A 27,367-nucleotide genomic window follows, 5' to 3' on the forward strand; every position below is an offset into this window, starting at 1 on the left:
GGTTTTCTTTAAGGGTGATTTAAACTAGCTTCTCATGGTCCACCTCACTGAGAGGCACATACTGATCTTAAACTGATTAAATTTCAGAATCCTTAAATTTTTTACATATATTCTATCTAAAATGATTTATAAGCAACAGCTCAACACAAGGCTATAATCGAAATAACAGCTATTTTCTACAAATAAGATTGTCTCTTGATACTGGACTGATTTAGATGTGATTTGGAGACGTACATCCAGTGGCCAATTTATAAATTCCACCTTTATGAAGTTTATAATGACCATCATGATGACCATCTTTGAGGGTAGAGTAAATAACAAAACACGACATCACAAACCGCAGCCTCCAAAATAACCTTAAAGTTGAATCAAGGGTAGGATTTATTTGTCTGTTTTATTTGTTTTATTTTGGCTGTGTGCATTAGTTTAGCTAGCTGTCTGATAAATGCAACGTCCTTTTAATGTCACCAAAAACTATTTTCCCCAGATGGGGCCCCACCTCTTTATCCTGGCCTCATACTCGGTCTTCTGCTTGTGCATCTCCTGTTTAAGACTGGCCACTAAACTGTGCAGAGCACTGTGAGTGCCGGGTCCATTACCACCAGCAAAACCATCGCTATTATCACTACTGCTGGTGGCCCGACCGCTCCTTCCTGCTCCATCGCCACTTCCTTCTCTGTTGCTGTCCTTGCCCTCCACATCTCCTCCACCAGATTGTCGAAGCTCGTTATCCTGTGTTGGTCCATCCAGGTCTTCGTAGTGACCTCCGTAGAAGTCCTGCTCGGGGCAGGTAGTGGTGGAGGAGCGACAGGAAGTGGAGTTGTCAGGAAGAGAGATTTCACAGGAGGAAGTGGACCAGGTGGCGCTATCGACACTCTGCTTGTCCTCACAGCTGCTGTTCAGGCACGTGTTGGTGATCTGGTTCTGCTGTTGCAGGTTGTGATGGTTTAACTGGACATTGTCATAGGTGGACAGACGATTCTGATTTGTTATTTGGTCCCCATTGGAACAGTCACGCGTTTTGCTGTTCTCGCGTAAAGTGACGCAGCCATTTGGTACCCAAAGACCACCGCGGCTGTTCAGACTCCCTGTGATCACATCAGTGCCAGAAATGCCCAAGCGCACAACTCCAGTCCCGTTGCCTCCAGTGCTGCTTCCACCCGTCACTCCACTGGTGCCCATTTTCGTGCCGGAACCTTTCAGCGTCCCGCTGCGGCGCACTGCTAAACTCCCGCCTCCAGTCAAGGCCTGGATCTTTTCTTGACTGGGGTCTGAAGAGGGTGAGGAACTGAAGGAGCCATTTGTGACAATCCCACTGCCTTTACTGAAAGCTGGGTTCTTTTTAACAGTCAGCGGTGGGCTGCGGGCGACGTCAAAGCGCCCAGTGACACCATTACGAGGGCTCGCTGATCGCGGGGAGCCACTGTTGTCTGCATGTTGGCGGTGCGAAGGAGATTCAGGTGCTTCCCAAACACACTGCCGAACCACCTGTGTGTTGTTGTTCTCGGCGTTCTGAGACACTGCAGTGATGGAGGTAGTTGTAATGGCTTGTTGCCGTTGAAGTTCGATGTTGTTGTTGTTGACAAGCTCAAGGGCGGCGGGGCTGTCCTCATCCCGCGGGAACAGCACGTCATGGCGGCCAATCAAAACAGCCATGAGCTGCTGGACCAGAACAGTACCTGACAACATGAGAATGCACATTTTCATTACTTTTAAATGTTCACTTACTTGAACTCAGGTTTAACACGAGCACGAACACTGACCTTCCATAATAGTTACTGGATCCTCAACCTTCGGCCTCAGGATATTTGGCCCAAAGACTGTGGCCAAGTTTTGGACGCTCATTTTATTCACTCCTGAATATGACTGGACTTCATCTAGAAATCTGGCAAACAGGAAAATATCACTTTTTCACTGCTTGTTACCACAAAATTCAAAATATGATCTACATTTAACAGTAAATTATTACCTGCAGATGTACTTGAGAAGGTTGTAGTTCACTGGAGGTAGACATTCAACGAGCCTTCTCAACTCCTTCAAACCCTGCAGAAGATTTCAGATGCAGAAGACACTTTTTAGGTTGCATAAATTCAATCTAGAATAATACATTACAATTCACAAGGTAAGATAATGTCTTTAATGTCACTGAACAGAAACTGTTCCCATGAAATTTCAGTGCAACTCCTTCAGTGGTACATAAAAGGTACAGAATAAATAAAAGACAGAATACAAAAAACATTATCAATCACTCACTTAAATTTGATCTGAAAAATCAAAACCCTCAGACCAAACAGAAAGTGAGAAAAAAAGCTTCTTCTACAGAGCTATAAAATCTGGCAACTGCATGATGAGCATAAATTCAGAAAACATTGTGCTCAGCAATTTGCCACACTCTTTAAAAGATTTTAATTCATATACTTTTATATACAACAAACAAACAATTGATAAGAAGAACATTCATCACTGTCATCTCCAAATAACAAGTACTAAATCATTCCCATGATGTGAGAGGAATCCTATTTATATGTTACAAGTCAAGACAGGCACAACAAGATGTGAGAAACAGCAGAGCTGGATGCATGGATGGGTGGGCAGCGAGAGGCCGCCTTGAAAGCCACAGAACAGAACTTCGGATGATTTATGTGAGAACTTTTCAGCGCTGACTTCTGTTAATATATAAATCGAACTTCAAAAAACTTTGTGTAGAGGAATAAAGTGTGTGAAAGGCAATTCGTAGGTAGTCAAGTACTCTTTCTTACCATTTCATCATCTTTGCTGAGAAGCTTGGCGCAGGCCAGGAACTCATCGTACTTGTTGAAGGGGACGACAGGCTCCGGCAGCTCTCTGAGATACAGCTTCAGAAGAGAGGCGACTGTATGCACGTCTGTGTTACTGTGGAGAAGGAAGAGACAGACAGGCAGGGGTGGAAGTGTGGGAGGTTTGAGGTTATGATTTATTGTAGGGAGATGGCATGGAGGCAAATCATCACGAATACTCCTGCAGCAAGAAGACTGCTGGGAAATCAAAGAGGGGTGGGGGTGGGTATAATTAACTTAACTTAAAAACTTAATTTAACTTAAAATAATTTAAGTTAAAGAAAGGACAGAGCACTTCACACAACAAATTTAAAGGAGCAGTTTGACATTCTGTTATTTTGTCATCCGAAGGAAGATCACCACTCTTATCTGTCTGTTTCACATCAAGCTATGGCCGTTAGCCATTTCTATTAGCTAAGCAAAAATACAGGCTTTGTCATCAACCATCTTTGTTCAATCCATTAAAAAAAAAGTGTATAACAACAATTTACCCTTTTACTGATCTTTTTCTTGCCATGAAGCTACAGTTCAAAGTTGTTGCCTGACTTTGTGTGAAGCTAAGTTAACTGGTAGTTGGCTGCAGTGTTATACTTAACAGATCCAAGAGTGGTATCGACCTTCTCATCTAACCCGAGCACAACTAAGAGTATTTCCAAATATTCTGGACTTTGTTTTTAATGTTTAACAAAATAGCCCCCAAAATCCGTGCACTTTATGTGGGAGGATCTGGCAAACTAAAGCAAACAAACAGAAGTGCAGACAGGTAACAATAAACACAAGAGAGGGCACAATAACAGCAGCACTGAGACAGCTTGGGTGATCTGCCAAAAGGCAAGAGGATTTCCTCTGTAGGCTGAGAGACACTAATGAGCCGAGGACGGGCAGCTGGTGAAGCAGGCAGGAGGTTACAAGGGCTAATGAGGGAAGCAGCGTGACAAGGGACAGTTAGACACAAAAATCAGACACGGGGGCGTAGTCGTGTGTTGGCATTCATTGTTTTTATATATGTATAGTATATATATATATATATATATATATTCAGAAAATATTTCTTTTACATTGACCTGTTTAGAAATTTCCCCCTTGGGTTTGTTATGCTTGTTCAAATCTGACTCCACATTTTATTGAATTTAATTTTGTTTTTTCCTCCAAAGTCCCTTGGGATGTCACAAAAGATCTTTGTTGTGTGGTGCAGGTTTTCAATGCAAAAACATGTAGTGAAAACCTCTACGACTCAGTTTCTCAGAATCTGTTTCTATAAACCTCTGAAGGGGGTTTGTTCCAGGCCAACGGGAGCATCTGTGAGGTTCCAGAAGTGCAGAACTCGAACCAGTCAACAGTCTGGACATATCACCTTCAAATTAAAATGTATTGAAGAAATCCAAGCGCCCTGTACGCTTATATGCTTCCTTACCAATCGAATGAGGGTTTTTCTCCGCAATCGAAGGCATCCTGCAGTTCTTTGACCAGGTTGGCCTGTCCTGGCAGCCTGAATAGACCCTCCTCCCGGAGGCCCCGTTGCCGAATGAAATCCACACACTGTTCGACCAGCATCGGGGCGAGCTTGTTCCCAAACCGGCGTTCGTACCGCACAGTTTCCTCCAGCTTCTGACCAAAGATCCCTGAAACACCAGACAAAATGTTCAATAATGCAAATGTGATAAATGGCAATAACTCTTTTACCATTTATTTTACTTATATTCCGTTGCTTTTAATATTTATTGATTACGAGCAAGCTTATTTGATCACAATTTGTAGAAGCTGAGAGCAGAGTCTCCAGAATTTAATATCTATATTAGATCACAGATATACATATAATTTAGTTTTTTCTTTATAGCTAAATTATTATTATGATATCAAAATTATCTTTACTATCCTTTGAAATATCATTATTGCTTACTGCTATCCTGTTCTTTTTATCTGTCTCTCCCAGTGTGTGAGAAGCCTTTTAAAAATGATTAGGAAAAAAAAACCTCCTTGCTTCACATCTGCAGCTTAAGGCACATAAAAGACAGCAGTTAAATCAATTGAAAAAAATTCCGATAAGGCTGACCAGGCAGTTCAAGCAAAAAATATGTACACCCACAAAGCCTTAATCTAATGATCAAATCTGTAACTTCCTGCTGAGCACCTCTCGCCTTTTGTCTGAGGCAGTTGCCGTTAGTAGACTGATTTCCATTTGTCCACTTTCAGCCTTCTCATGTGGATGCAACACAAGAGGGGATTAAGGCAGCCTTCCTGAGAGATTTGGATCTGCATACTTTTCCGGTCTCCAGATACAGACAGAGGCTGCTCACACACATGCACACACGTGGTACGACAAGGTACTGTACGGCGACTGACTTAGACTGAGCTTATGAGGTTCCTCGTGCTCATGATGGCATGCGCCACAGCGAGAAATGTAGCTTAGAAACAACTGGTCCTAAAGCAAAATTGTAGCTTAAATCTGTATTCGGGCACAGGTGTACCGGTGCATCATGTTAATTCAGAATGTGGCTTTTCTACTAAGCTTAACTACATTTTTCAGTAGACACAAGTAGATGCATTGGTTGCATTTTCACTAATAACATCACGGTAGGTTGCCATACTCACCCCCCTTGAAACTGACACAGCTTGTAAGCTTCCGGAAGAAACGCCTATTAATAAATTTGTGATAAGATAACATGCCAGAGGTGCAGAATTTGAAGTGCCTGCATTCTAGCATTTTCAGTAAGCCGACCTCAGGTTTCACAGCTGTGACAGAAAACAAAAACAAACCGCAGGAATAAGAGAGATGCATCCGTTCGATAGTAGGTCAGTCAAACTGTTTTCATGTCCATCTCTGGGAAAATGTTTTCAGTCACATTTCATTGGGAGAGAAGCTGCTCAGAAGGGAACACTGGAGTCTTGTGTTTCTTTTCTTTCTCCTCAGGCTCAGTCGCTTCAGTGGGACTTGTTTCGCTTCAATCTTCAACCCAAATAAGACAAAACAGTAAACAGCCACAAATTTCTGAGAAATATCTGAAGCTGTGTATCCATTCTCCAAATTTTAGACAGATCAGAGTGAAATATACATAAAGTCAAGCTTCCCCAGAGTAAAGACTGACGAATATCCTCACGTATTGCACTGAGCGCCAGAGAACTAATGACTGATGAAAACGAGGTCATCCCACCACACGTTCTGGTCATGAGTCTAGGAATGTTTTCCCGGGGTCACATGTAACTACAAGCGTGTGTGTGTGTGTGTGTGTGTGCTCCAGCTTATGAACAGTGTGAGCATGTGTTTGTATGTTAACCTTTCTCACTGGACTGGGTTGTACCACCACCTCAAAGTCTCCAGCACAGAAGAGCAACACCTCCAAACAGTCAGCAGGTTTCTTCAACACCCTCAGGTTCTGCCAGATGCTCAGATCGACTGCCGAGGTCCAGACACAACACAGTGTGATTTGTCCCACTTCCTTCTCTGTCTATCTTCCTCTTCTTCTTCTACTTCTTTGGTGTGATGGAAGGGTGTTACTCAAATATGTGATGTGATGCTGATATCAACACCTTTACTAAATGCTCAAAATATATACTAATGGAGATAGTCCCTGAGACAACACAGCTTCAACTGTGTTCAGATTAGGCAGTGAACCAAACTAATCTTATGCTGCATGTCTCATGTACAAATAATGAAGCAGTTACTTTACCAAAGTACATCAGAAGGAATGAATGAATGTACATGGGAGGAAAAAGGTGATGTGAACTTGAGCTTATGGCCTAAGGATGTTTAAATATTTGTTGGGAGATTTACATAATTTCATCACATGTTTATAGACAGCTTTATATGGAGCCTCATAGGTTTATATTCATACCCGGAAAATGTCATTTGAAATGTTAAAAAGACAATAAAACACCAGAGCTCAGCAGAACTGGTTCACTTAGCTAGCTCAGAGGCTGAACATAAATTGCAGGTAATGACAATATGATCTATCGTCAGCTATCACATCAACTCAGTGCCAGTTGACAAAAGTTGGTTTAAGAACTTTTCACATCGGCTCTAATTTGAGGAGTGTTTCTGGTGTGGAGAACTCTGCTCTGCAATCAGGAAGCAGGTAAACATCACATTCAACTGTGGTGTTACAATAAACTAGAAACGTAACAATGCTTGCAGATTGTCTGCAGTGAAACATTTGTGTGCAAATAACTGAATGTCACTGAAAGGAACAACGACACAGTAATGAATAAAGTATAGAGGTAGTAGTGTTTTAACATGAACAGTGGTTTTAATTTTCCACGCAGCATTAATACAGCAGCAACAACACTTACAACAGCTCAAACTAAAATTCAGACTCTTTACAAAAAAAACAGTAGGTAGTTACCATGAAATAAATCTCCAAAGATCCAGATGGAGAGGCCACAGCTGCACATCTCTCAAACTTCTGACTTCAAACTCACTCTTGTCCAACTGTTTGCTCAAGCTGGCCAGTAATTAATTCAACATCCTAGCAAGTGTTCAGCACAACATGACAGCAAACCCATCAGGGGCTCCGAGCTCTTCTGCGGGTCAAACACAGGGGCTTCGTTTTTGGGGACTTCCCTCCCTGTCTGTCACTCTTTCGAACAGAATTTTTAATCACACTTCAGGGGCCCCGACCGGCCAATCAGGGCCACGTTAGTCTCTGCTGCTACTGCAAAATGCCAAAGCCAGGAATACATGTGTGTGTGAGTGTGTTTGTGTGTGAGAGACAGACAGAGAAAGCCCGGCTACGCTCCAACTTGGAGCCATCGCTCTTGTAGCATCTTTGACAAATGGCTCGTCCTTTTGAAGAGCAGTCAACTGCAATAGACATCAAACTCGCTGCACTGAAAACAGAGGGGGGCCAACTCAGCCTCATCTATTCACTGTGTCACAGAAAGCTGTCCGAAATGCCTGCCCGGTCACAAACGCTGCACTTGTGCCCCGTTCATGCACAATGTAGGCCAATGTGTGCCAGTAAAGTCAATAACAAGCCATAGCAGCGCAGTAGGAGACCCAGTAATCAGCACACTGATCCCATCAAAGTGAGGAACAGCTTCGTGAGAACATCATGCACTTCAGCTATGACTCATTTTGTATTTGTTGATAACTACATCGCCGATTTTCGTTGGCTTATTGTATCTAATGTACCCACAAAAGGTGCTTTTTGTCATTGGGACCAGAGCTGAGCTTGAGCAGAGATAGTGGCATTGATGGGAGACACAGGCTTACCCATCCTCCAAGTTACCCAAAGGATCACCAAACTCCAAATTTGATCCGCATCAACAAGTCTTTGAGCGACTAAAAACACTGACAGTGTGTATACTGACCTCCGCCAAAAGGAGCCCAGATGACCCTGCGAATCGTCTTCACCCAATCCTCCATGTCATTCTGGGTACTGGCCATAAGGAGGTAGGTCTCATGGTTGGCTGTCATCCGCTCTCTGTCTCCCCCTGTTCAAATACAAGAGCCAGAAACAAAGGCGATTCAAATATTTTGTAGATAGCAGCCAAATTCTCTTGAGTGGCAAAATCTTCATTATTTAAATTCATGGTTAATCAAAATGCCCAACACGAAGAGAAATCACCAGCATTTCTGCTAGTCTGATCTCTTTATTTAAAGCAGATTTATGGGACTTTCATAACAAAAGCCCCCCGAGACATGCTTTACATACATGAACATCAGGAATAACCATTTGGGTTTGATAGCTTCTTCCAGAAAAGTTATGAATTCTTTAAATCACATCTGAAAATCCAGAACCTTCATATTTATGTCTGCTGGAGGCTTCAAGTTTCTATATTACACATATAACACTTTTGACATTTTTTTTTTTAGAACAAACTAGTTGAAAAGTCCCCAAATCATCAAATGCAGATTTAATGGAAACTTTTTGCAGACAAACTTACTCGATTTGTCAGTGTCAGTGTGAAAGCATTATAGCCTCAAACTGTGAACATACAACAGTCTGCACAGCGAAGGTCAAACATCCAAATGAACAATAGGCAAGATATTCTCGAATTTAAGGTGACATTAAGGTGAAGCTGGTAGCCACATAGCACAGCTCTTTAAAAGTGCTCGGATGACACTGTAATTATCTTGAACCTAACCACTAGAATCTCACAGAATAGGTCCATTTTCGACAGACACTCCCCTTTAAAATCATTTACAACAATAAAACAAAAAACACATTTATATCTGTGGACAGAAGTGTGTGCTGCATTAGATGCAGGCTCAGCTAGCCTGGTTCAACTTGTGGATAAAGGCCACAGGCAGTGTGCCGTCATGTGATACTGAGCAGACCGGAGTGGAGGGTCTGGACCTGTTTCACATGACGAATCCGGTCGCAGCGTTTACTATGACAGCATATACGTTTACACTGCTAGGCTTCAGCTTTGTTAAGAAGAAACAAACAAACAAGGACTCGTGGCATTTCACAGCGATGCACCGGCTCTGTTATAGGGAGAGATGAGCTATGAAGAGCTAAATGGTGTGTCACACGGCAGGTGAATAATTCATGACTCTGACCACCAGGCATTCTGCTCCATTGATTGTTTCACAGGATGAGATTTGCGAGCTGCATACGAAAAACATTTATAGACTGCTACAAGACAACAGGAAAGGCCAACAGAGAGGTTTAGCAGCATGTCTCACGTCCTTCGTCCTCATCAGCTGAAATTAAGCAGGAACGGACACTTAAACTGTCTCACGATACAAACCAAATGAGTCAATAGTTTTTAAAGAGAAGTTCTAATCAGCAGAATGTGATTGAAACTTCTGTAGGTAAAAAAAAAACAAAAATAAAGTTTTACACCCACTTTTCTCATTGAATTTGTGATCAAATTCAATGTATTTTCCAGAAAACCTCCCATCATCAGTCTGTGAACAAGTGATTAAAACGCTAGACAAATTGAAATATCATATATCCTGTCTCTATTTGTTCATTATCAGCTTTTAATTTGAAGGATATTTCATCATGTATACAGTAAGTATAGGAAACTGTCCATTATGAAGACCTGATCTCTCAACAACCTTCATGTTCTCATCTAATATTACATATATTAAAAATTACACACACTGTGTCTTGTTCACTTGCAGATCTCTAAGCACTTGTACTGTAGCACTAAATATTTTTAGTTATTTGTTTAGAAGCCATACACTCCCAGTCATAGATAATGTCCAGCTCTTGCTCCTTCGTGATTTGTAAGTTGCATGGGATGAAAATTAATGTAACTTACATGTGTCTTATCACCCCCCCAAAGAGCTTCTGTCTTTACTGCCAACAAAGCGGCATCTCCGCAGCTATATCTGGACTCAAACTGCGACAGTGAGATCGACTGCTCCCTGTCAGTCTCGATGAGATCTCATTAGCGAGGAGCAGATGCCAGTGTTTGCCCTGTGTGGCATTCGACATGCTCACACTGTTTATCCACTACAGGCTCCCTTTACAAACACAGACAATGCAAACTCAAGTGACATTAACAAACCCACAGTAAAAGCAAGTCTCAGACAGTGAGAAGAAGTTTAAAGTGAGGAGTCACTAAGTTCTGATATCCAGTGGCCCGTTCTTGTCTTCTTGTTACATAGAAAACGTGACATTAAGTTCAGCACGTTGGACTTCAGTCTATAGTTTCGCCTCATGAAGCAGCTAAAATTAAACCCTCAGGCTGCACTCAGCAGGTAGTCATTTAACGTGTTTTTTTATGTGCGCTTGTGTGTGTGAGAACTCACTCTCGGTCTGTTTAAAGACATAATACGCAGCAATTGTCAGTTGCTGTTTGAATTCGCACCAGTAAGCCATTCTGGACAAAGGCAGTTGGGTGTTGGCTCTCATTCCCAGGACGTCAAATCGCCACCAATCCTAAAAGTCACTATTTTACATTCTGGGAATGAGACTCAACAATCGGCCGTCTTCCTCAAGAATCACTGACACCTGGAAACATCAGGAACAAAAGTACTGTGAAAGTAAGAAAACACAGGCAGAGGGCAGGGTCTCTGCAGGTGCAGACACCCACACTGTTCTGGTGGGTCACAAGTGATGATTGAGAGGGACTGCATTTGTAGAGTCTGCAGGAAACCAGTTTGTTTGATGCATTGGCTGAGGCTGATGACAGTTTTAATAATACAATACTTTTAAAATTGCCCTGTCTGAACATCAACATTACTTTCATCGTACAATCTCAGCATTTGTCCAGCTGCTTTCCATCTTTTCAAATGTGAGGGCTGGCTGACGTAGATTACTGTTGAACTGAGTATCTTCAGTTTTTGGATTACTGGTTGGACATATTGATGTGATGTCTGTCAGGGAAATTCTAAAAGGCATTATATGTATATATATTCAACATCTGTAGACTCTGACAATAAGAGTGAGAATTGGAGCAGATTCACCAGATTAACCAATAATTAGTTGCAGCCTTAGATAAAACAGTAAACATCCGATTTATTGTATGTACTGCAGTTTATGCTTTCTATTTCTACACTTGTAAAACTTAACGGGACAAACATATGATCCATTATGAGAGTATAAAGTCACTGTTCACACACAGTATTGTAAAAAGCAAATGTTACTTATATGCTTTTCAAATATGATGATTAATCTATCCATACTGTGCCTGGACTAACAGTAAAGGTGCCTCATTAAAGCTTAAACAGGACACTTTAACATTAACACACATTTTGACCAGGAATCAACCTCTTCGTTTAAGTAACGGACTGGTGTCCCAGTAGTTCATCTCACCAGCTATCGACTTGCCCTCAGAGCTCCCGTTAATTACACTCCACATTGAGCAGAAGCAATTGATCCAACCTGTCAATCACACCGCCCTTCTGTCCGTGTTTAGGTATTAAACATGTGATGGTTCCTGCAAATGCGCGAACGTCCGCCCTCACTTCATTCAAGACCAAAAACATAAACAAAGCGGCGGCTGCAGCTCACCAGTGAAGAGCAGGAATCACATCCGAGGTGTCATTTCGTCCGCGACGCGCAACAGATTTCCAGCGACGCCGGTAAACGTGCAGCTCGGCTTACAACACGCGCACACGCGAGTTGTGCGTAAGCCTGATGTTTTCAAAGCCCCGTCGCTGCCAAAAGACTTTCGAGACTCCGCTTTACTATCGACCAAAGTCCTCCGTGTGAGACGCGTCACACTGGCTGATTATTAGCAGTTTTAACTCAGAGAGAGAGAGAGAGAGAGAGACAACATCGATGTGTTGGTGTGTCCACAGTGTGTGTGTGTGTGTGTGTGTGTGTGTGTGTGGTGGTGGTGGTGGGTGTTAGACAACCAGGGCCGTGCCCAGCTTTTTAAGGATCCAAAGCAAATCAGCTCCAAGTTTCCTGCTGAAAATTTAAATTTTTTAAAAAATAACTCACAAACATCTAATTTTTCTAATTCCCAGTGAAACACCTGAGCACTGTAGGTTTTAGTGAGTATTACTCATAGAAGAGTAAATTTGGACTTAATTGTGGACTATTTTCAGCTGTGGATTAATATACATATATATGACAGTGTGGCTACATGATTATGTGTGTGTGTGTGTGTGTGTGTGGGGGGGGGGGGGGGCTCAGAAGAATGAGCCATAACGCTTTAAAACTAAACTAAATTAAACTTTTTGCTAAACTATATCTGCAGATCAACAATCAAATACAATTAAACTCATTGAAAGAGTGTTCGGTACAGTTTCCTTACTAGACAAAGTGCACACCTGCATCAAAACTATACAAATGACACAGAAAATGTTTAGATTACGAGTATATCTGACAAAAAAAAAGCCATAAATGTAACTTATGTAAAATCTGTAATAGCAATACTCAAATATAAAAATGTGACATGCATTGTTTCTTGCATTTTGTGGTCCTTGACAGAAAAAAAGATGTGAGGCTCATATCAATTAAGGAAGCCTTCTTCTGTGTGTTCAGCTACAACTAACATCTCAGGTTACCACGTCACAGCAGGTGCAGGCTATTTTTGCAGTAATTTATGAGGACGTGCGTGGGAAAAGACTTTGTTGCAAAACATGGGCTTTGCGAAATTGCCGGTATTTGTCAAAACCTGCTTAGAAAATGTTCCAATAAAGAACACAACAAGCTGTTTTTCATAACTAAGATTAAGTTTTAAGTTTCGCTTGTAATTTGACCAGGCTTCAGAGCAAAATTACTGTCAATGCTGTGAATGTTGCTCCTGCTTTCTATGAGCTGATCTTAGTATCATTATGGTATCAAATCGTCAGCCACACCAGTCTGATGTTTGCAGTTGAAGTGGATCTGTCAGAAAGATTCCACAGTGACCCTAATAAGTCTCATTGGCCAATTTGTCATGCAAAACTGTCTCAGTCTCTGGCATCTCCACCCTGACAGCAGTGTTTGCATGAATTGTCATGTGAAGTAATCGCGATTCTCTGGTTCCCCTCGTGAGTGCCTTTGCCCACATTTAAAATCAATCAGCCCTTAATGCAGAGGCTGTTTCTCCACTACTTGCACGGAAAGACAGTATTTCCTTTTGGAAACAACGCTTGAGAAGCTGTTAAACAAGCATGCAACAGGATTATACAGCATACCATGGTTATTACAACACACTCCTGTTCCTCCTGCCATTTCCTGTTGATGCTCAACTTTTTTCCACAGTGGCTGAATTGGCCATATGGTTTATAAAGAGGGGCAGCATGTCAAAGTTAGCACATGGACTCAACATGTCTGGTCAAAACCCTCAAAACAAGACCAGTGAGAGACGATAAGAATACAAGCAACAACAGTAATACTGACCGTCTTTGTGTGCATTTCAGTTACTTTTACTGTTTTAGTGCATTTGCTTGTGTTTGTGACTAAAAGGAAAAGGGTCTATATGAAAAACAGACTCAGATCTGCCAGCTGCAGTGGCTGAGTCATGAGTCTGTGAATGACATAAGTGTTTTAAATTGCTCCAGATGTTAATGAATAGTAGTTCACTTGCATAGTTGGCAAAGATGATTTGTTATAATTGTTTCTATGGGACCTCTTTTTAGCCAAATGCAATAATCTTTTAGTGCAGGAGTGCTAATTGTTTGGAGACTTGTGTTTAGCCCAGCCACAGCCATGCAGCATGCAGCTGATAACTCAGCATTGTCTCCTGATCTCAGACACACTGGTCAATCAATGATTTGACTCCAGCTCAAAACCAGCATCAGATAAACGGATAATCAAGAGAACAATGGAGCCACGTCCCTGTGAAGAGCAAATATTAGCTATTCAATCCTTGGTTTGCAACTTTCACAGCTATCAGGATTTTGGCCTGTTAAACATTAAACGGCAATATTTAAATATTCAGCTCAAATATCATCTTGTCACCTGAGGGTACATCCTCTACATCTGGCCATTAAATCAAATGACTGGAGGCTACACTTTGACAGATTCTTTACTGGCTGTGGTTAAGATGCCTGCAAGTATTATTCTCCACCACATAATTCTCAGACTGCTTGTAGTGTGACTGGCACTGCTTCACTAAAAAACCTTCAATCATCGCTTCTTAAATGAGACCAATCCTAGCAGGAGTTTACTGCCAGAGACAGTCGCGGAGTTTCACTTACAGCACCACTGTACCTGAACAGACAACCGTGACAGCTGTCGCAATTCCCCCGATTCGCCACGCTCCAGCACACTGCTGCAAAGTTTTATAAGCTCAGCGGTGAACAACTGTCAGCTTTACAGAGGCATGCAGACTGGAACCACAGAGGAAAGCTTGTATTAAAAGAAGGCACACAGATCAAGATTCCTTGTTCACCTTGAGACTGAAAAAGTTGGGGGGAAAGAGAGAAAATTCCACACCCCTTCAATTCTCAACTGTCAATTCCTTTGACAATAATCTCTGCAGTGGAGCATCTACTGAAGCGAAAACTTTATTTACACTAACTTCTATATATTATACTAACAAGTGCGTAATGGAGACGGCACAACCGCAGTCAGGTGCTAAATACAGTCAACCTCCACCCTGTACGCAGCACCAAACAGAAAATTGAGTTTTCCTTAAACAAATCCGTAACACATCACTTGCATCACGTTGAATTATCCCTGACTTTTCCATTATTTAAACCTGCCTTTAAACCTGTCTCTCTCTGTGTGCCATGATTACTTTGTGAGTTGGGCCGAGTTCAAACAGTTAACAACTGTTCATTCCATTGTGACCAGCGGCCTTAATGAGTGGCCAAACCCAGCTGCAGACCGGTCTTTAACTAATGGCTCGAAACAGGTGGGAGACAACAAAGGATCCCACTGTGCTGTAATTGCCCACAAATACCTGGAGCTGCGATACACTTGATTCAGACCCATATCTGTGTAAGTAAGTCCTGTAAAACAACGCGCAGGGCATCCATTCTTCAACATGTTGACAGATCACAGAATAAATTTAATTTATTTAAACACTATTAATCTATTGCCATCCACTGTAACATCCAAAGGATGCTAGCACATGTCAAATGATTAGACTGTTGTCTTTTATTCTCAAAGGAATAGCTAGAAAATAAGAAAATATTTTTTATAGTCCTGTATAGTATAGGGATAGTCCTGAATATAAACCTCTGTAAAACTAAAAGTTGTTTACATTTCTGTTTTTGTATGGATGTAATAAGCACAATATAACATATTAAAAATTGAACTTGATTCTTGATGCAGATTTCTCTCCTTTGGACAGAGCCAGGCTAGCTGTTTCCTCTGCCTCCAGTGTTTATGCTAAGCTAAGCTAACTGTCGCCTGACTGTAGCTTCATATTTAATGGAGAGATATTAAACTAATATCCAGCTTCTCATTTAACTTTCAGACATAAAGTGAATAATAATGTGTAACATTTTCATCAAAGAAAGCCATGTTGTCAACGTCTTCAAGACACAATACAGTTTGTGCAACTGGCACCTTACAAAAGAGCATGGGACAAATCCATGAAAACCTTGTGTTCACGTCAGTGGTCTAACAATAAAAAAATATAATATATGTTCTCATTTAAGAAGACAATGAAGACACTGAAGACATTCAAATTACGTGAGAATGGTGTTAAAAATGGGCTAAAAGTGATTCAGTACATACAGAAATGGAATACATTTTGTGGGAGACTTGTGTTGTGAAAATGTTAAGTTCTTCCAGACTCCCATTGTGCTGCTTGCCAAGGAGAGGAAGCAGCTGCTGCTGGACCAGAAAACAATGCAGACACTGTAACTACCTTGTTTAGCTTTCAATGACAAAAACATGTGTCATAATTCTCCCAGTGTGTGTGTGTGTGTGTGTGTGTGTGTGTGTGTGTGTGTGTGTACGGTGGGAGATTGAATAAATACATCATGTCTCATCTCTCTTGTCTGCAAGACTCCTCTTGTTTGCATGCAAGCAGGGGCAAGTTGAGATTCAATATTGTGCCTAATGATAGTCTTCTCAGAAATCCACGCATCATAAATACCTCCAGCGGAACAGGAAGTCACTCGGCGAGCGACAAGCCCAACCACAGTGAAAAATGTTAGTTCATTTAAATGGACTGATAAGAAGGATTAAAAGTGGAAACAAAAATGACCTTTCCTTTTTCATCTCTGATTTGCAAATGACGGATCCCTTCTGCACAGAGTTTCATTCATGAGTGGTATCACTGCAGATGATCTAATCCCTCTGCAAAGTGCAGCTGTTACAACAAAGAAGCCTGTGGCAGAGACATCAGTGTATGCAGAGAGAGAGAGAGACATATACGTGTGAAATCAACAGGCTCAAAATAGTCAAATAGCACACTCATTATTTTTACCTCGATGTGAAGGTAGCAAATCTGATAATCCATACTGTGGTAAACTATAAATCGCCTGGTGGACCATCTCCATGTCTCCTCCACACTCCTGACAAGAAGCACCCCCCTGAATGGTCTACAAAGTCCCGGCGGTCTGGGTTAATGTGAGGACGGGAGTTCCTGACTGAGGAGCTGCTCTGCCAGTGTTTGGCCTAACTCAGAATGAGTGAGTGAGCACAGCTGAGAGGGTGTGAAAGAGAAAGGGAAGGAGGGGAGGGAGGTGAGAGAGGTGAGGTTTGAAGAGGGGGTTGGGGAGTACACACACGCACATTCACACACACACACACACACACACACACACATGCACATACTTCCCTTGAGCACTGTAATGGGAACAATGGGCAGATCTCTCTGGGCTTGGGCTCAAACAGGCCACTGGTTTGATGCAGGGCATGACCCCATAAGCAAACAAGAGACGTCCCATTCACACTGCAGTGTTTTGTTAACATCTTCAGCCAACAACTATTTAGAGCATAATGACGTAATATTGACTTTTCGCATGTGTAATCAAATAAGCCTTAATGTGATTAATAGATTACCGTAATTTCCGGACTATATGCACACCTGAATATAAGCCGCACCCACTAAATTTAAAAAGAAAAAAAAGTTGTACATATATAGGTTGCAATTTTCTATAAGCTACAGGTGTCCACGTTGTCAGTCTCTCTTTCGTTGTGATCTAAATGTCACTTTCGTCTTGAGGCAAAATCCATAAATTAGCCGCATCATTGTTTAAGCCGCAGGGTAAAAAGCTTGTGAAAAAGGTAACGGCTTATAGTCCGGAAATTATGGTATATATATAGATATATATTTTACATTTTTAGTATTGTATCATTTTGTTTAGTTTCAACAAATGTAAATGTAACTTTTGTTTAAACTACTGAACAGTTCATGCAGACTCAAAACTCAACTTAAAGTCATTTATTGTTACTTATTTTTATTCCTTTGCTAAATTTGTCTGGTTCTAGTCTCTTAAATGTTAAGACTTCCTAATTTTCTCATTTATAATTCATTGTAAACTGAATGCTTTTAGGTTTTTGGACTGTTGGTTGAACAAAACAAATAATATGAAGACACGATGCTGGAATTTAGGATTCCAATATTAGGAATTAAAGGATAAAGGGTGAGGCCAAAGCTGTCTGATGTGCAGCAGAGGAGGAATGAGGGAGGAGTAAAAGATTACAAAGATTACAACAGGCTTTTGACCCCCACACACATATATATATATATGTATATATATACGTATATAACCCTGTAGTCTCATATCATCTTCACTTTATGATGGTTGAAAGCGATGATCAAAATATTACAAAGTCCGACTCTTTCATATCCTAAACTCTCATTGCAACTTGTGCACTCATCATGCTGCCCAGATCTGTGGCTACATCTTCCCATGTATCAGCAGTAGGTGTCCTGTTTCACTTGACCCCCCCCAGTAAGGTATCAATGGCTAATTTCTCTCCCTGGTGTCACGGTGGTCCTGGCCTGTCAATCGACATAATGTGAAGGCAGAAACCACAGCATTAGCCTGAGTCCCTGAAGACATTGTCCGGCGGAGAACACAGACTCTATAGAGTTGCTAAGGCTATCCATTACCATCTGATGCCAAATGAGTAACAGAATGAATAGGAGTTGAGAGGTCAAAGGGGACAAGGGTTGTTTGGCTCTACTGTCCCTCAGTAGGCGCCCATGGGGGAAGAAGGTAATGATGGCACCAAAAAATTGAGAATAATGTCCTCATAAACTCTAACTTCTTTGTATTCTTTGGCGCTGAAAGCCTAACACGATACCTTGACTACTTGGGCTCCAGAGCCACAGAGTTAAGTCTTGACAATGCAGATTTTTAAGATGAGAAGTCTATTTCCAGAGATTAACCTTCAGTCAGTGGATATTCACTCCTCTGTTCTCACACAAAAGAAAGCGAACTGCACTGGTCAAAGGCAGCTGTTGAGTAGTACGAGCAAGCAGAGTTTTAATGAGTTGTCATGAGGACAGTCCGGGAAGCAATGGTTCAGTCTGTTCATGGAGGTCACAGGGCTGTCAAAAAGCCAAGTGCCTCTGTTCTGATTTCATGCCAACTAAATAAAGAGCTATGTCTGCATGTCCTGCCAGGACTGCTGTAAATATACCATTATGTAAGGGGACTCGGTATCAACTTAATCAAAAGGAAACACGGCTCAGACTTGACTGAAGTTGATGTGGTTTGAGGTGTCGTATCTGTCTTTTTGTATGTCTTAACCACAACAATGTAGTCTTCTTGTTCCAATGTAATGCTGACAAGAAACCAACACAGTGCAACGAGTTTACTGTGATGGATTACATTCTGCATTTTAGGATAGTTTCAACTTTCTAAAGTCAGAGTTCATACTTCACTGAAATGAAAACCAGTGGCAGCCTTAAGGGCAGGAAATTTGAATCAAACAGGAAAAAAAAGGAGCAAAAAGAAATGTTTTGCTTTGAAAAATATCTCTAATTTATGTAAAGAATGTGCAATTTCTAGTAAAATTGCTCATATGTTTACAAAAAAACAGAATGTTTTTCAAAGCATTTGAAGTGTTTAAAGCCAAAGCTGACAATTGTAAACGGAAATAACAAAAGACATTTGCAGAAGCTCTCCACTGGTATGAAACCACAAACATTCTGCTCAGACTATTTACATTTCACCAGAGACATGCAGAATAACGTGAGATTAATTCTAGATTAAATCCAGACATCTTTTAAACCATGCATGACAACACTTTCAGGTTTGTTAAAATACCAAAAACCTTACGAGTGAACCATTTAGACCACTGACAGCCTCAACGACTACTGACTGGAGGATTAATATCCCATTAAAATGTTAGGAGTTTTGGTGAAGGCTGGCAGCTGTTGTCACTTGAACACTTGCACGCAATGCTGGGAGGCTGAAACATTACATCAGTGATGAGGTCAGCCTCTTCACTTCCGAAGAGGCTTCTGTAAAGGTGTGGTACAAACACATCCGACAGTAAAACCTCAAGCAGATCTGTGGGGGAGCTCTCTAAAGTCAACCTGATGCTAGTTTTTAATGCTTTTTTAGCCTTGTGTGTGTGCTGTGACATGCATGTGATACAGTGTGCCTGTTTGAAACATGCAGGCATCCTCAAGGTTATCCAAACACAGCTCACTCTGACTTATCACCAGTTCAAGAAGTGTGTATCATGCACTCATGACTGTGAGAATTCATACTCGGTGTGCACTCAGTGACCCAAAACTAATGATCTCCCGTGACGTTTTTCCGATATCTAAGTTTGTTTTGATTTAAATACAAGATGCTGTCGGTTCTGAGCCTCATATGCACACTGAAATGATTTTCTATAGGACAACATTTCACTGTGAAAAAAGGAAAAAATTAAGCTTTTTTTTCTGTAGATTGAACATGTCAGTATCTTTGCTTAGAAATGTTTGAGATATCAAAGCTTCTATCTCAACTGCAAAGGCAGAGATAAAATTAAACATCCAGTAACAATTATGTTGGACGGAAAAGACGTTGGCAAACATCCTGGCGCTTGGGGAAGGGAATGAACCACCCTTTATCCACTCCAGTTTAACGAAACAAGGATTGGACTTGACAAAGTACCTGTTGCTCAGCTCACTAATACCTTCTAATATCACCTTTCAGCACTGATGAGGGTTTCAGGGCAGATGCACACCTGCATTCCCCACAGCCAAAATTGGCAGGTTGAGTCAGGCTGGCCTTTGGGAAAGCCCTTTGAACTTTGTAGATGGGGGTTGTAGAAACCCGACTTCTGGTTTACTGTGTGACTACTGGAGGCAAAGCAACTTATCTATTCTGTCTTTCCCCATGAGAACCAAAGAAAAAGAGGGAAGGTATATGACTGAAACGGAAATAGCTTGAGTCTAGATTTCAGCGGGTAAGGTCTGGATATGCTATTGGTTAAGACTTTTGCGAACGAAAAAAATGTGAGGAAAAGAAAAATCCTGACAGTTGGTTCTTAAGAAAATGCGTCTTGTGATTTTCATTCACCTGAAGTGATTTCATTACAAGATGAATTCACTCTGGTTATGTGTCACAGAGGCATTAATCAGTGTTTTCATTTGCTAGATTGCATCAGGAGATTGAAGGGCCTGTCAGAGGTGAACATTATTGTGATAGAAACCAGAGATAAATCTAACCCATCAATCATCGCCCTGCATGAGGCTTTCCCACCACTTCACATTTGTTCTTAGTGACTGATGAGGTGGAACATCGACTATCAACGACAAATGTGTTCCCAGAGTCGAAGCTTTGTTTAATGTGAAACTGTGTAATAAACTCATGCTGTTGTTTGTCTGTGCCAACTGTAATGGCCAAACCCAGAAGGCATCCACCGCAAAACTTCCCGTTGACTCGCTGCCCAATTATTTGGACAGCCAATCGACAGCGCCCGTCATCTCTGGCAAGATAAGCGTGTTTTCATTTTGGCCATCGCAGCAGTCCTGTCTGCGTTGCCGCTTCACATCCTCGTTGTTTTCTCTGACAAAGCTGGCCAAAGCACAACCGGCCTGAGAGGGCTGCAGTGCAGGAGGGGGAGTGCAGGCAAGCTGGGTCAAAGAAAAAGATTGGTGGTGATCTAAGTGGAAGGACAGAGAAATGCTGACGACGAGGTCGGCCCTTTGTGTGTTTGAGAGCGCGTCGCTGAACTTTTGCTGATGTTGTTCTGTCAGTTCTTTGGGTTCAGACCTGTGCTACAAATAAAGCTTAAAATCAGTGTACAGTTGCTGTGCAGTGCTACATGGATTAACCAAATTCTCCCAATAAAGACTGATTCATTTGATCCCTAAAGTGGACAGAAATGCCAGTCCCAGTATCTCAGAGGTATCTCAATCCAAAACTCAGAGGTTTGTAGTTTACAATCACAACAAAACTAGAAACGAGGTGACCACCTACTCATTTATTTTGTCACACAACAAGTGGAGAGTTTCATGGACACCTGCTGAGAACTTCAGAGGCTGAGTTACTGTTCGGTTTGCTAGTCCTGATGTGCTTCCTATCATCACATGGACTGCTTTTCACATACAACTAAGAGTGATTAGTTTGAAGACAGCTAAAGTCAGGCTTTAGTGATGGGAGAGTTGAGCAGATTTCTGAGGGAATAAATCGGATGTTTTATGTTTTTAATCAGCTTCCCTTTCTTCCTCACATTCATCAGCAGTTTGTGAAATCTTATTCCTGCCTCAACATTCTACATGTAGGCCTATGGTATTTCTTTCCCATCTGTTTTTGCATGAGAACAGCTTTACCGGGATGGATTTACAGGCAGGCTGGGAGCCATGTACTCAGGAGTGTGTTCTGTTATCTGCCTCAAGCAGCAAAAGCAAAGTGAAATTTGACCCAGCTATGAAAATGCACGATTTGTCTTCCTCTGGCAAGATTTTTTTAAAGCTACATATCTAGCAAAACCACACCTAGGTGGCATTTAAACTACATATGTGGTTTAAAAGCTTATGTCGCTATGCAAGTTAATCAGATGATGATGATGGTTAAATCCTACTCACACCACTTCAGAGGTGTTTACAGTAAGTTCAGAGCAGGACAAAATTATTCAGCATTATTTAATCTTTGGAAGTTATTGGGGTACGTAGGAGTTGCTAAATTTTATATTGTTCATAAGTCATTATCAGTATGGTGCAGTGCAGTGAAACATGAAAAACTGAACATGTACTGCAGGAGATGGTCTCTGTACTGAGCTAATGAGACATGTCAGTGTGGTTTGTGGGTTTGCATTCAATGCCTTTCACAGCAAACAGTTTGCATTCACATCACCCAGCTGGTTAATGACATTTTGAACCAACAATGAGGCGAAGCAGTTCCACGAGAACAAGATGCTCCACTGACCTGTTATATGTTGGAAACACGCAAAGATGGCTTGCTACTTTAATATTTACACTTTTTACAGTCACTAGAATATTGACAAGGATCTAAACTGATTTTACACATCAAAGTCTGCGTATAGGTCTTTTGTTTGTTTTTGTGTCATTGTATAAAAGCTTTTGTGGCTCCAGAGGGAGCTGCATGAAATCTGACACATGGACTCGGGTGATGTCACCTGAGGCACAGTCTGCTGGGTGTTAAAGACTGCTCCTCGGTCCTAATCTCTGTTTGAGGCTAAGGGTTAAGAGCTACATCAGCTGCTATGAGTGTGACATACACTCATCTCCGACAGAACGGCTGGTGGCTGAAATGCACTGTGGGTAACGTAGGTGCGAGGAGGAAGTGTGGATGTTGATTGATACTAAAACATATGATAAATTTTTTGCATCTTCTTTATAAGCTATATGCAGTTATTGGAAGGAGCAGAAAAGGTGTTTTTAATTTGTCTGACATTGTAAGTCTCACATGATAAGGGCATCTCCTTCATGAGAGGTGAGTAAAGCTGTGGGTGTAAATTCAAATGAAGGAGGATCTTCAACAAGCCCCATGAGATCTGCCACCAGGCAAAGCCCCTCAATAAAAAATGACCTTACTGCATAAAATTACATATTTTGTCCGAAATAAACACTTCATCATTGACAGTGAGTGTTTCCAGACACTGGTAAAGCGGACAAGTAAAAAGGAAGCTGCAGCGGTGTCAACACAGCAGCAGAAAAAAAAGGAATGCACGTAAATCACAGTGAAATCACAGCTGCAGTAAACATAAGCTGTGAACTGTAACTACCAAATGGAAAAGCCACACTCTCATTGAGAACAAAGAGAATATTCACAACTAATCTGCAAGTAGCCTTGTGTCTTAAGTTTAAGACAAGTAAAGCTGTCCGAGAAATCCCTCCACCCCTCCCTTCAGTCGTAACTGAAACTAAAGACAGTGCAAAGTCTAATAATATCACTGCCCTCGTAATGCAGTGGTCCAAACCAGATGCAAACGTGTTAGTATTCATTACTGTTACATAAAGAGACAGACCTGGGTTGGAGTTAAGATCCATGGGGTGCAGAGGAAGTTGTGCCCCCTTCTCAGGTGGAGGTTGTGAGAGCAAGAGCCACGCTGTCGCTGCTGACCGCCGGCCCCCCAGTGCCACTTCTTCATCTGTTCTTGTTCTGTGCCACAGATAGATTTATCTCCTTCTGTTTCTGTTAAACCCTCCACTGCTCTCACTGTCCTCCCTGCTCTCCCCCTCCTTCCTTTGCTTCGCGCTTTCCCCCACCTCATATAACTTTTTCGCCTAAAACTTCATTTTGCTAAGTCAAAGGCAGGTCAGTGTGACACACCGATCAGCAGCACTTAGGCAAGGTCAGGCTAAGGCAAGTCTGTCTGCCTCTCAGGAGGCCTTTCCTCTACATACAGCCTACTTCTGCCAAAGGAGCTGAAAGAGCAGAGGAAACATATTTCTAACAAGCACAAGAAAAAAGTGTAGGAGCGAGCGGTCGAATGAGACAGAGTCAGGCAGCGAACCGAAGGCAAGATGATGTGTCTGCTTGCCTCTGAAGGAAGTGAGAGGGGTGGAGTGGGAGCTGGTGGTGTAGTGGAAGGAGGGAGGAGGGGGGCATAGTAAATCAAGCAGCCCTCCCCAGTGTGGGGACCTGTAAATCTGGTGAACGAAGAGTGGGCACTCGGCCAAATGACTCATCCGCAGTGCTCTATAAATACAGCCGTGCGGGGTCGGCAAGGCTGCTGCTACTGGTGGCCAAGAAGCCAAGGGGAAATGGGGTTTCTCCCTCTTGGAGGAAGGTCTTTAATAGCCTCCTTATCGTTTTTCAATCTCATCCAGACTTAAAGGAGAACCACACATCATTGGCTTCCATTAAATGGCAGAGAGTGCCCATTTGAACCTGAGCTTGGAGAGTGATTGAATTTAAAATTGACACTACCTGTTAGATTTAACCGAGAGCAAAAAGGCGGGAGACGTCTAAATATTTATGCAGACAGAAATCAGTTTACATACCATTGGTCTGAACATTCAAGTCAAGTGTTCCCATTAGACAAACATACTACAGTAGTCCAGGAGAAACTTCAGTGGGGGGCTCAAATGTGCCCTTGCTGAGACCTGGCCAACCTGATACATGTGGGAGCATGGGCTATAGACGGGGGTTACAGAGGGAGGTTGATGGAGGAGATTGCTATGTGACATGTCAAATGCCAATACCCTCAATAGGGCTGTTATGTAAGCATCTGAGCTTCCTGTCCCGTTCCCCTCTTTGGCCTGAGACTTGGCCCATTTGCAGGCCTCAGTGCATTTCCTCCTCAGGATCTCACTACTGCAGACTCTCACATAATAACACGGAATAATAACACACAAGACACAAGAAAGGTCAGGAATTATAGAGAATAAGATGGATATTTCAGGAGGCCAGGTATGCAGCTTATTGTTTGGACATGCCGAATTCCAGGGTCTCCTGCGTTTTGTCACTTACCTTCTTGAATCAGCAGTTTAAATATTTTGAGACATACAACCATCTGGTTTTATGTCCGTCTGGTTGAGATGTGCAAAATGTATGCATGGGTCGAATAATTGTGTGTAAAATTATAAAGTTGTGTATTGCTGTGCCATTTGTTGTCCTTCACAACTCAGATGCAAAGTCCTTTACTGCCAGAAGCTACTAGTTTATCATCTTTTCATGACATGACAGCTTTGTTTGGACTGGATGCGTCATTAAGCGAAACAACACTCCTGCACAATATAAAAAGTGTGGCAGGCAACATTGCGTGTCCACTCATCCTACATGTTATCCTCTTGCATTGTTATTGCAGCTGCCTTTTACCATTTAGTGGTTGATCAATCATGGCTTTATGAAAAATGGGCTTCATCATTCAGTGTGCAATCTGAGCCATTATGTGAGCTCCCATGGGCTTTAGTCCCATCACTAAAATACATAAACAGCATAAGAGGACTGTATATCAAAACCATCAGTCATATTTATGTACTGTTACAAGGATGTAAACCCCTACTTACAAAACAAACTGTTTAATCAACTGTTTCACAGATTCATCATTCAGTCATTTTTGTTTTTCCCTGCTGTATTATCCAGATCTCTCTTATAATTTAATTAGAATATTTGTATGCAGGAGTGTATAGGCTGCACATTTTTCTAAAGGAATATTTCAATATTTTGGGAAATTATTTGCTTTATTGCAAAGAGTTAGATTACAAATTCAATAGCACTCTTCTCTTCTCTGTGTGCCACAGCCAATAGCCACTTAGCTTAGCTTAGCTTAGTTTAGCTTAAGATAAAGACTGGTTTGTCCAAAGTAACAAAATCTGAACATTGATACCACCTTGATTTAGCATAAAGACATGAGAACTGTTGTGGTTTAAAGGGGCTAATATGCCGAACTGTTTCATGATCATGTGACCTATGGAGCTAGCCAAAGGTTGTCTGGTTGGTTGTTATTCTAGCTTGTCAGCTGTGGCGTCTTCCTGCGGTGTCACCTGGTTTTATGGCGAGTTGCTGCACCCGGCACATAAGCCCCTATAGAACATCAACTGTCACAAGTCTCAATGCTAACCTAGGACAGCTGGCTTCAAGTTGTAGCTTCATATTTACCATATGAGTGGCATCAATCTTGGTAAGTAAATAAGCATTTCTCCCAAGAAATCGAGCTTTTCTTTTAGTTCATGCAAACGCACATAATAAGTTAATCTCTTTAGTTTAGCGTCACTCCAGAAAGCTGTTGCTGCTTTTCTCCCTCAGCTGGATGTGAAAATCCATCTCTTAGATGTCAGCCATCGCACTCAGCATGTTCTACTGCACACTGGAAATAACAGTCTGATAACCATAAAAGGACAATATTTTCTACAAACAGCAGATTTCTCCCCACTGTCACTGAACTAAACAGACTCCAGACCTTCCGCCTTAATGAGCATTTTGTGTAAATCCCACACAGAAGGGAGGGATCCTTGTCAGTGAGTCCAGTGCCTGATTAGTGTAAGAATCTCTGAGTGTACAAGAGTGAATAATGATTGAACAGCTTGCTTCTGCAGCTCAGGGAGCCAAGACTCCCACAGCAACCCCTGCAAGCTACCTTGAGAAGCCTGGTCAATGACCTTTTTCCTAATCCGCAAAGCCACGACTAGTCAGGCCAAGCAACTCCAAACCTTTCAACAATATGTGAGAGAGAGAGTAAAAAGATGTTGTTTCTGGACTGAAAACCAGCTGGAATCTGCATTGTCATTTTAAAATTGATTTGACAGGCAGCCTGAGTTTCCTTTCCAGCACCTTGTCAGGTTTTCAGAGGAAGGGAGTTTGATTTCTCTGTGATCTGTTTGAGCACAAAATCCCCAAAATATTCTGCCTCCAACATGTGCCAATAGAAGACAATGGAGCAGCTCCTAAACTACACCAAAGAGTCTTTTCAATCACTCCAGCATTATCCGGACAGGTTTTATCCAAGCCTTGACATTGACGAGTTTTCTAACTATCTCAGCAACCTCTGCCATGAAAATTTTCTCAGACTCCAGAACTGTCCTCTCTTTTCTCCTGAATAAAGGATGTTTCCACTAGATTTTTTTCTTACACCGCTTCTTACACCTTCCAGCTATTTCCTCAGTGTCAGCATTCCCATGGCTCTGCAAAGACACACTAAGCAACATCCTGCCTCTGGCTTCTGGCACACTCAATGGTTTTCCAGGACTCGATAAGAAATATGTAAAAATCAGTCTGCATCACCTTTGCTGTCTGCTCCAATCCCAAGCTTCTGCTTTCGCAACTAGACAGTAGCAGCCTTACTGGCCCGCAAATAGATTTTAGAGTAAGGAGCACCAATTGGGGTGGGGTGTGGAGGGTCTACCTATTTTAGACGGATAGCACTGATCTTCACTGGCATCTGGCATCAACCCAG

The 27,367-nt window shown here is 41.8% G+C and overlaps 1 protein-coding gene across 5 annotated transcripts in view; it reads right to left on the bottom strand.

Annotated features, from left to right (window-relative positions):
- arhgap24 (Rho GTPase activating protein 24) overlaps positions 1–27,367 on the bottom strand; it is a 57,051-nt gene that overhangs the window by 1,327 nt on the left and 28,357 nt on the right. Inside the window, exons 1-7 of one of the 5 annotated variants that reach the window (XM_046374370.1) lie at positions 23,495–24,351; positions 8,124–8,246; positions 4,231–4,438; positions 2,760–2,892; positions 1,970–2,043; positions 1,764–1,885; positions 500–1,679 (exon numbers count right to left, since the gene is read on the bottom strand). In XM_046374370.1, the coding sequence (XP_046230326.1) occupies positions 500–1,679; positions 1,764–1,885; positions 1,970–2,043; positions 2,760–2,892; positions 4,231–4,438; positions 8,124–8,246; positions 23,495–23,516 (1,862 nt within the window). In that variant the 5' untranslated portion in view covers positions 23,517–24,351. Of the gene's footprint in view, positions 1–499; positions 1,680–1,763; positions 1,886–1,969; positions 2,044–2,759; positions 2,893–3,307; positions 3,795–4,230; positions 4,439–8,123; positions 8,247–11,725; positions 11,989–16,535; positions 16,832–23,494; positions 24,352–27,367 lie in introns of those variants that run through there. The other 4 variants (XM_046374369.1, XM_046374371.1, XM_046374368.1 and 1 more) reach the window with 4 other exon arrangements.

Source organism: Scatophagus argus, chromosome 20, assembly GCF_020382885.2.
Source record: "Scatophagus argus isolate fScaArg1 chromosome 20, fScaArg1.pri, whole genome shotgun sequence".
NCBI lineage: Eukaryota > Metazoa > Chordata > Actinopteri > Scatophagidae > Scatophagus > Scatophagus argus.